Source organism: Oryctolagus cuniculus, chromosome 5 (assembly GCF_964237555.1).
Source record: "Oryctolagus cuniculus chromosome 5, mOryCun1.1, whole genome shotgun sequence".
NCBI classification, from domain to species: domain Eukaryota; kingdom Metazoa; phylum Chordata; class Mammalia; order Lagomorpha; family Leporidae; genus Oryctolagus; species Oryctolagus cuniculus.
In genome coordinates this window covers 120819001-120830090 of record NC_091436.1, presented here as the reverse complement: position 1 = coordinate 120830090, position 11090 = coordinate 120819001, and the positions used below count along the sequence as shown (strand labels likewise).

The 11090-nt window shown below is 37.2% G+C and overlaps 1 protein-coding gene across 2 annotated transcripts in view; it reads right to left on the bottom strand.

The window, feature by feature from the left end:
- Positions 1–8529: 8529 nt before the first annotated feature.
- Positions 8530–11090, bottom strand: part of MMUT (methylmalonyl-CoA mutase) — a 30907-nt gene continuing 28346 nt past the window's right edge. For both annotated transcript variants that reach the window (XM_008263026.4, XM_002714489.5), the window contains exons 12-13: positions 9787–9954; positions 8530–8740 (exon numbers count right to left, since the gene is read on the bottom strand). In XM_008263026.4, the coding sequence (XP_008261248.2) occupies positions 8612–8740; positions 9787–9954 (297 nt within the window). In that variant the 3' untranslated portion in view covers positions 8530–8611. The remainder of the gene's footprint in view (positions 8741–9786; positions 9955–11090) is intronic.

Genomic DNA, 11090 nt, shown 5'->3' with positions numbered 1-11090 from the left:
GTGGAGGATTAACCAAGTGAGCCACAGCGCCAGCCCGATGACTGGCTTCTTACTATATCTTCACATGGCAAGGGTAGAGGCTAGAAAAGGATCAAGATTTCTGGCCTCCTTTTATAAAAACACTAATGCCATCATGAAGACTCTTCATACTGACATAAATTACCTGATTACCACCCAAAGGCTCCACCTGAAAATGCAAGCATGTTGGAGGTTCTGATTTCAAAATATGAATTTTGGAAAGATACATTCAGCCCATAAGAATGGGGAAACAAACTGAGTTTGCTTTTTCTTTTGAGAATTTATCCAAAAATAGAATTGCTGGATTATATGGTAATCCTATGTTTAATTTTTTACTATGTCATTTTCCATAGTAGTTAGTTGTATAGTCCTATCAGCAATGCATAAAATTCTAATTTCTCTATGTTACTGACACTTGTTTTCTATATTTTGTATAATCATCATCCTAAATGGTGTGAAGTTGTATCTTGTGGTTTTGATTTGCATTAACTAATGATAATTGATGTGGAGTATCTTTATATGTTTATTGGTCATTTGCATAACCTCACTGCAGAAATGTCTTTTGAATTCCTTTTTTTTTAAGGATTTATTTTATTTATTTGAAAGACAGAGTTACAGAGAGAGGTAGAGACAGAGAGAGAGGTCTTCCACCTGCTGGTTCACTCTCCAGATGGCCGCAACAGCCAGAGCTGCGCCGATCCAAAGCCAGGAGCCAGGAGTTTCCTCCACATGGGTACAGGGGCCCAAGGACTTGGGCCATCTTTTACTGATATCTCAGGCCATAACAGAGGGCTGGATCAGAAGAGGAGCAGCATGGACTAGAACCAGCAGCCATATGTGATGCCGGATCTTTAGGCCAGGATTTGAACCCACTGCGTCACAGCGCCGGCCCAGAATTCCTTTATTTTTTTACTAGGATTTTTTTGTTGTCCTTGAGTTGTAAGAGTTCTTTGTATATTGTAGATATCAATCAGTTCTTTGTCAGACATACAAGTTGCAAGTATTTTCTCCCATTGTTTGATTAGCCTTTTCAAGTTTTTGATAGTGTCTTGTGGTGCACAAATGTTTTCATTTTGATGAAACCTAACTCATCATTTTTTTTCTCTTGTCACCTGTGCTTTTGGTGCATATCCAAGAAATCATTGCCGAATTCAATGTCATAAACACTTTCCCTATGTTTTCCTCTAAGAGTTTTATAGTTTGGGTCTCACATTTAGATTTTTGTATCATTTCAGTCAATTTTTGTATATGGTATAAAGAAGGATCCAACTTAATTTTTTGGCATGTGTGTACATACAGTTTTCCAGCACCATTTGCTGTTCACCCTGATTTACTGCACAAAAGCACTTTCCAAGAAGATACAATCAAAGCAGAACAAGGCAATCTCACTAAACTGAGAAGCCTGAGAAGATAATTAGGAGTCAACGTGGCTAAAATTTGCAGGGCACAACACTAAAGAGGAAGATTCTGTACAAAAAGAGACGTGGGAGTTTGCAGTCTTTGAGGACCGATTTGTGGATTTGTGCTGTTAAATTTCACAAGGCCAAGGAACCAACAAATAAAAGCGGGACAAACAATTCTCAGCATTTAAACAGGATTGAGAATAATTCACTGTTCTATCAGCCAGAATAAAGAGAGCTCTTAATGTACTTCCTTGAACAATCCCATGTTAAAAGTGGTGCTAAATAAGACCTAATTGATCCACCCTAACAAAGCTAACAAGCATAGCAAGAATCAGCCTGATCTGCAAGTAATTTAACTTTGTGCCAAGACAAAGTTCAATAGTCTTCAATGGAATGCAACAGAAAGCAGCAAAGTGTTAGTCAGTTTTTCCTTACTTTAGTAAATTACCTGTCAAGAGTTAACTTAGAGGGTAAGAAGATTTCTTTTGGCTTACGGTTTTGGAGGTTGACAATCCAAGATTGGGCAGCGTCATTGGTTTAGGCATCTGGTGAAGCTTGAGGATGGTGGAGGGACAATCACGTATGACCAGGAAGCAGAAAGACAGGAAGCTCACTGGACTTAGACAGCCACTCCTCTGGAGAACCATTTTCTCAGGGCAAGCACACAGTGACTTCAAGATTTCCCATTAGTGCCACTTCCTGGACACCAGTATATAAAGTCCCCAACCTTAATCCGCTGATAGTAACTCATTAACCATTAACATAACGCTTTAGAGTTTAAACATATGCGTGATTTGGGGGAGCCAAATCCTGTCCAACCTATAAAAACAACTTAACACTCCATAAGTCACAATGTCTGCCATCTAATCAAAAGTTACCAGTTGTAGAAAGAAACAACATAACCCATAGAAGGAGGGAAAAGCATTAGTGAATAGATGCATACCCCAAAGTAATAGGTATAATGAAATTATCATACAGAAACCTCAGCCCAGCTAATTATTATCTTAGAAAATCTTCAGACATAAAATTAGATGCAACTAACACAAGAAAAATGAAAAGATAAAGAGATCCAAATGGAACTTCTACAGATAAGAAACACAGTATCTGAACGAAAAATATGATTTTGTTAGAAAAATCTTTCTTTGTTAAAAAATTTGATTCAGAGTGTTTTGATGACCTAACACTGTAATACTTGAAGATTAAGGCATTTGGTCCCTGACTTGTGATGATTCAATTTCTACTTCTTCACCTTTACAGTGGTTCAAAATGACATTCATTAGAAAACATACTTCAAACTTTGAATTTTGATATTCTTGTGGGCTATGAACACGTCCAATTGATGCAGCTTCACTAACAATATAACAAGAGCTCCTAGAATGATATTTTAAAATGACTGGCTTTGAGAAAGCACATCCCCAGATACTTGCAATGCAAATATTTGAATTGACACAAGTGTTTCCTCTTCAAATTTTCTATTACCAACTGTTCACATATTACCTCTAGATTTTGGGCTATTTTACTGTATGATAATAAAATATGAGTTATGAATCTGATTCATGTATCTTTTTTCACACATGAATATGAAAATGTGCTGAGCCTTGAACAAACAATGCAGTCTCTAGACATGGCATACTAGTGTCATTTTTGTTTAACATTTTCCTTTCTCTGTCTCAGATGTCTTATAGTGAGAAGATATGATGACTTTGTAGTATGACCGAACTAAACTCTCCAAAATTCTTTTTCCAGTCTATTTCCAAGAAAATTGGGATACAGGGAGTGTTCTGTTGTAAGGATTTGCAAAAATAGACCTTCTGCAACACAGACACTCCTTCTGCCAGGTAATCAAACATTCTTCTGGACATACTATGGAAGAAGTTTATAGATGTGAAATTGCTACTCAGTTAACTTTTAATCAAAAAGGAGATTATCCTGAGTGAGTCATTTGATTAAACTGGATAGAAACCCTTTAAGAGGGCTTGAACCATTCCTGGGTACAATGACTTCAAACAGTAGTTGGATCTACAATTGTTCTCCTTTCCTTAACATTCCTTCCTTACTGCCTACTGAGGATAGCATGCTTCAGCTTGTTGGTTCCAGCTTGCTCATGATCTTGCCCCTGTTTGCTCTGTAAGTTTCAGGACACTCCGCCAGCCTCCATAATGGTGTAAGCTAATTCCTCACAACAAATCATATGTGAAGATACTTCCAAAATTTTATTTAAAAACAAAAAGGGGGAGGGAGGATTTATTGATGGTGGAAATCTTACCAGCTGGAGGGAAGAGGCAAAGAAGAAGTGGGGGAGGGGTTGAGAAAGAGATCAAAAGAGGGAGAGAGGGTATAAAAGAAAGAAAGAGATTTGGAGAGAGATCTTCCAAAACTTTAATGAAAAATGGAGTTAAGTGATGGTATTTTTGCATAAAAAATGAAATGTCCATTTCACTATGAGAAACAGTGACTTGATCAGCCCTTGTCCTGACTGTTGATGTACAATTTAATACTTTATACCTTTTAGTACTTTTTTTGTTCTAGTACTATTGGTTGAACTCTGTAATTAACACACAATTATTCTTAGGTGTTTAAATTATCTGAAAAGTGATCCCTGTTAAATATAAGAGTGGGAATAAGAGAGGGAGGAGATGTACAATTTGGGACATGCTCAATCGGACTTGCCCCAAATGGTGGAGTTAGAAATGTGCCAGGGGATTCCAATGTAATCCCATCAAGTTTGCATGTACCAATGCCATCTCACTAGTCCAAGTGATCAATTTCAGTTCACAATTGATCACACTGATAGGTCTAAGAGTTAAAGGGATCACACAAACAAGACTAGTGTCTGCTAATACTAGCTGATAGAATAAAAAAGGGAGAGAACAATCCAACATGGGAAGTGGGATACACAACAGACTCATAGAATGGCAGATGTCCTAAATAGCACTCTGGCCTCAGAATCAGCCCTTAAGGCATTCGGATATGGCTGAAGAGCCCATGAGAGTATTTTAGGCAGGAAAGCCAAGACACTCTGGAAAAAAAAAAAAAAAAAAAAAAAAAAAACTAAATGAAAGATCTCTGCGTGTGAGATCCCAGTGGAAAGAACAGGCCATCAAAGAAGGAGATACCTTTCTCTGAAGGGAGGAGAGAATTTCCACTTTGACTATGACCTTGTCTGAATAAGATCGAAGTCGGCAAACTCAAAAGGCTTCCATAGCCTTGGCAGCTCATGACAAGAGCCTAGGGAGATTACTGATGCCATAAGCAAGAGTGTCAGTTTGTTAAGCCAACAACAGGAGTCACTGTGTACTTACTCCTCATGTGGGATCTGTCCTTAGTGTGTTGTCCAATGTGAAGTAATGCTATAACTAGTACTGAAACAGTATTTTACACTTTGTGTGTCTGTGTGGGTGCAAACTGATGAAATCTTTACTTAATATATACTAAATCGATCTTCTGTATATAAAGAGAATTGAAAATGAATCTTGATGTGAATGGAATGGGAGAGGGAGTGGGAGATGGGAGGGGCACAAGTGGGAGGGAAGTTATGGGGGGGGGACCATTGTAATCCATAAACAGTACTTTGGAAATTTATATTTACTAAATAAAAGTTTAAAAAAATGAAATGTCATAAACCTTTTGAAGACCTCTTGGATACACACATACATACACTTATCCTAGTGATTATTTTTAGTTAAATCCGTTTAAGCTATCTAATGTCTGAGTTCCTTATTTCTTCAGTTTGAGGGTGTGTAGATGAGTTTCTCACATCATTCATCGTTAGTCTGTAAAAACCTAAAGCAGGCAAAGGTATCTAGATCATATTGGACATGAATACAAAAGCTTGCTTTCCCTGGCACTATGCAACATAAAACTAATCTTTTCCAAGATAACTATGAGTAAGATTGGGCTCTAGATGTTTTAACAAGCTATTTAAGGGGAGGGTTGCAGGTGGGAGGGATGTTATGGGGGGGAAGCCATTGTAATCCATAAGCCGTACTTTGGAAATTTATATTCATTAAATAAAAGTTAAAAAAAAAAAAACAAGCTATTTAATAAGCTGATGAGAATGCTGACCTGTGAAACAACTCACATTTAATAAGTTAAATTGCTCTCTGCAGTATGTTTTGATTGCGACCTGTAGTTATCACTGGATCTTCTATTTTGATTCCAGATATTTTCATCAGAAATAAATGAAGCAGTCTTTCTGATTCATGCTATTTTCTATTACTTTTGGTCAATATGTGATACCTCTACAAGACATATATTCACTTTTTTAATAGTCATTGTCCTGACCATATCTAAAATTGTAGTCTTTTGTGGTCATAGAATTTTTCATCCAAAATGAGAACATAAATAAAATTTAAAGAAATATTTCTTTTGGAATTTTCTGGATTCTAATGCTCAATTTGTTTAAATTTTGATATTGTCCATATATACAAATGAGAAAAATTAATGTTAGGGTTAGGCCACATTTAATTCTTAAGGGTCACACATTGGAATTTTTTCAGGAAATAGATTTTTCAAACAGTAGGGTTATTGAAGCAGGACTTTTGGGTTCAGGTAAAGATACATATTTTCAGCAGGCAGCTGCTATGTTTACCAATTGACACACTCAAAAGATATCACATGTCAAGAGTTATAAATACCTTAAAGATGAATTTACTTTACATGTCACTTGGCAAAACTGAACACATCCAGAAACCAAATACTGGGGCTGATGTTATAACATAGCAGGTTAAGCCACTGCCAACAATGCAGGCATCCTATATGGGCACCAGTTCCAGTCCTGGCTGCTCCAGTTCCAATCCAGCTCCCTGTTCATGTGCATGAGAAAGCAGCAGAGGATGGCCCAAGTGGTTGGGCCCCGAACTCAAGTGGGAGACTCTTGGCTCCTGGCCTTGGGCTGGCCTTTCGCTGGCCATTGCAACCATTTTAGGGGTGAACCAGTGGATAGAACATCTCTCTGTAACTCTGTCTTTCAAATAAATAAAATAAATTTTAAAAGAAAACAGACACAATAAAGAATATGGGGGCTGGCACTGTGGTGTAGTGGGTAAAGCTGCCACCTGCAGTGCCAGCATCCCATATGGGCTCCAGTTCTAGTCCCGGCTGCTCCTTTTCCAATCCAGCTCTCTGCCATGGCCTGGGAAGGTGGTAGAAGATGGCCCAAGTCCTTGGAACCCTGCACCCACGTGGGAGACCTGGAAGAAGCTCCTGGCTCCTGGCTTCAGATCAGCACAGCACTGGCCATTGCGGTGATCTGGAGAGTGAACCACTGGATGTAAGCTCTCTCTCTGCTTCTCCTTCTCTCTGTATGTAACTCCACATTTCAAATAAAATAAATAAATCTTTTAAGAAAATAATTAGCCGGCGCCACAGCTCAATAGGCTAATCCTCTGCCTGCGGCACTGGCACCCCAGGTTCTAGTCCCAGTCGGGGTGCCGGATTCTGTCCCGGTTGCCCCCTCTCTGCTGTGGCCCGGGAGTGCAGTGGAGGATTGCCCAAGTCCTTGGGCCCTGCACCTGCATGGGAGACCAGGAGAAGCACCTGGCTCCTGGCTTCGGATCAACGCAATGCACCAGCCACAGCGCACTGGCCGCGGCGGCCATTGGAGGGTGAACCAACAACAAAAGGAAGACCTTTCTCTCTCTCTCTCACTGTCCACTCTGTCAAAAAATAATAATAATTAATATGGGGCTGGCACTGTGGGTGGCATAATAGGTTAAGCCTCTGCCTGCCATGCTGGCATCCATATGGGCTCCAGTTCGTGTCCTGGCTGCTCCTCTCCAATTCAGTTCTCTGCTGATGACCTGAAAAAGCAGTGGAATGTGGCCCAATGGTTTGGGCCCTTGCACCCACGGGGGAGACCTGGAAGAAGCTCTTGCTTCATACTGGCCCAGCTCCAGATGTTGTGGCCATTTGGGGAGTAAACAAGCAGATGGAAGACCTCTCTGTCTGTCTGTCTTTAACTCTGCCTCTCACACAGATGAATAAATCTTTAAAAGAGTACGCATTTGTTTATAAGAAAAAGCAAATAGAATGCCATAGTGAATGTATTACTGAACTTGAAATCACTCTGCTTATCTCTAAAATAGGAACAATAATCTTGACTTAATACCTTTCCAAGTTATGTTTTGAAAATTAAAACAGGTTGTATTACAATGTAGTTTGTAAATTCTATAGCTATATGTGTGTGTGTAACACCTTCAAAAAGATTATTCTCTAAACTGATAAAATGCAAAATTCAGAAGGATTACAAAAGAACCATTGTTTTATAATTTAATATCTGCTATTAACAATAAAAGGTAACTTTCCTTCTTTAAATAGCAAATATTTTACCAGCAAAGTACAGGTTTTATTTCGGCAATTTTATTTTTATAACTTACTTTTAGTGAGTAAATCTATACAAGGTGGCACCTTTTTGAATCTGGAAAGCTCATTTTTTTTTTTAATCATAAGACCCACAGTCACAGCTTATATCACCATTCTGGATGAAGCTTTAGTAACAGCTTAAGCACTTTTAATTAAGGGAATGTTCATAAACATTTACTCTCGTGGGTTTTGAGCCAAGCTCAACAATAACAATGTCATATGTTCATGCTAAGAAAGAAAGTAAAATCAATGAAGAAATATTCTGCCATCTGCCTATTCCAATCTGTTGGGTCTGACTTAATATTCTTTTATTGAGGCAATTCTAGTAAGTGGTCAAAGACTACAACCACAATTTACTTACACATAAGCATTCTCCTATTCACCCATTTTCCAAAATAGGTGTTATTTTACTAATGTATGAATTTCATTTTCTGCTGTTCATGTCAATGTAATGCTAAATTGAAGCGTGGAACTAGTGAGGTTTCTTCTTGGGTAATATTTAATTTTTAAGAAGCAAATAGATTTATAACAAATATTTCTAATAAATAATCATCATGACTTTTTAAAACAATACCTTTGTCTTAGAAAGTGCTGTTCAAAGAACAGCTTAGAAAGTGTCTTCAAAGTGTTGTTCAAGTGTTGTTTAAAGATTATTTTAAAATTTTTCTTTTAAAGTGAGAACATGCTTGTAAATAAGGAATTTTAATGTAAAGTTTTCAAGAAAAGTATATATCAGGTGTTGAAATTAAGTTGGAGTCATGGCTTTATTTTCTTCAATTATAATGAAATGAATATTTTGGAAAAAAATCTAAAACAAAAACAGCATGTTATGCTGATTGCTGTTTCTTTTCCAAACACTTCTCAATTTCATCAAGCACTTGAACCGCAGCCTTTGGAATTCGAGTTCCAGGACCAAATACGTTAGAAACACCAACTTCAAACAGAAAGTCATAATCCTGTGGACAAAAAAAATTGTTTAATCAATGAAAGAGACAATATTTTCAATTTCAAAGAAATAAATCACAAGAACAATGGAACCATGTCCTTTCTTTGTTCCCAATAGTTGTAACTTTCTCAAATAGTTTATTATTGGAGCTAAAATTTTCTTCCTGGATCAGGACTGCTACCCACAGCCAGTAACAGCACCCTGCCACCCCAACGTACTGAAGCACAAAGCACAGTCTGTCCATTTTCCAATGCTCTATTGTGTTGTTTGTGGTGAGATGCTATATGGCTCCCACTGATAATTTTGAGCCCTAAATCATAAAGTTTCTATAACTTAAATTTTCATTATTTGTGGTAATTTGTGTTAAATCTATAGTATTTTAGCATTGAGTTTACAAGTGTATTTCCTCCAAAGTGTTTTGTTTGCAGCTAATGAATGGTTGTGTTTTGCATTTGGACTCATGATGAAATTAGATTTTATACAAATGAAGATTATCTCATTCATTCTCTTCTACTGCTCTTTGTTATTTTAACAGCAGCAAAGTTAGAGTGAAAATATTCTCAAGATACAAATAACTTCCCTGGGCTTTAGACTATTCCTACATCCGAATATTTGTAGCTATATATCAAGTTTAACTACATTTTACTAACACATTTTAATAAGCACTTTAAGGTGCTGATTCTTCTCCCCTGAGGCAATCATGTAAATATATGATAGGAAGGTCTGGTCTAGGCTTATTGTTGCAGCACCTTGTTTAATAGCATCTATTTTCTCTCTCAAGTGATTATATTTGGATGATAAATTATAGGGACGTGTAGATCTCTCAATTATTTCTTTTCTTTCTCTATTATATCTTTGCAAAATTCTTGCAATATTATAATTTTGCAATGGCATTTATGTTATTGTACTTGTCTTCTTCTAGTCCATGTACTTAAGAGAGCAGAACATGTGCAATCATATTTGAAACTTGAAACTCAATGAAGGTGCTCAAAACATGGCAGTATTCTTGAGCAATGCTTCCATGACAGGTTTGGAAAAATATGAGAGAGAAAATACCTGTGGTGGTATCACTCCTCCACACATGACAAGAATATCTGGCCGTCCAAGGGAGTTAAGTTCTTTGATGAGTTCAGGAACTAGGGTTTTGTGACCAGCAGCAAGTGTGCTCACACCCACAGCATGCACATCTGCATCTACAGCCTGCTGGGCCACTTCATGGGGAGTCTAAGCAATCAGAAAGTCAAAAGACAAACCTTTATTTATTTCTAGACAGTGACACAAAACAAAACAAAATACTGTTTTCAAAGTACTTGACTACTTAAGTCAACATTCTAAGATCTTCCTCATTAAACTCAGTTGTAAAAAAAAAATGGAATCCTGTCTTTTGCAACAAAATGGACACAACTAGAAGCCATTATACTTAGTGAAATAACCAGTCCCCAAAAGACAGACATTATATGTTCTCCCTGATCCAAGATAGCTAATAGAGCACCTGAAATGTGATGAATTGGAGTGAAATAGACATTTTGAGATTTGATTTGTCTCTTCCATTGAGAAACAGTGTTTGGTTTTTTTTCTCTTCATACTATTTGTTGAACTCTTTTACTTAGTGAGGAGTTAACTATATGATCATTAAATAAACTTAAAATAGATTTTTGTCAAAATTAAGAGTGGGAATAGGAGAGGGAGGTGAGGGAAGGGTTGTAGCATAGGTGGGAAGGAGGGTGGGAAGGGGGAAGTGTCACTATGTCCCTAAATCTGTATATATCAAATACATGAAAATTGTATAAATTAATAAGATTTTTAAAAATATATTGATGCAATGTCACACCATCTTTCATCAATATATTGATTTCATTCACATCAATAATGCAATAAACAAAAATGCTTCTTGTTTTTAGAATTAAAATTCATCAATTAGGTCTAAGTTATAACAAAAAATTGTTTCCCCATAGAATCTTCAAGATCAAGAAGTAATATAGAGAAAGCAGTATCTCTCATCACAAATGCTTTACTGTACAACTGTTATCTTTTTTATCAATATTTACTGAGTGACTGTGTAGAAGAAGTCAGTATGTTAAAGTTTTTATGAAGAAGTAAAAGACTTAACCCAAAATGCAATATAAAAAAACTGAACCTTAGGCTTTAAAATATAATAGGCAAGAGTGCTGTTAGTAAAATGTATAACCAGGGAGCTCCAGACCCCTGTTCTACAGAGACCCCCCAATTAACAGCAGCAAATGGATCAAATCTTTATGAGCACAACAGAAACTAGTTAAGGAGCTACAGCACCCAAGCGAGTGCATAAAACAAAGAGACGGGACAGTGTCAAAGAAGCTGTGCTTTGCTTTATTAACTGG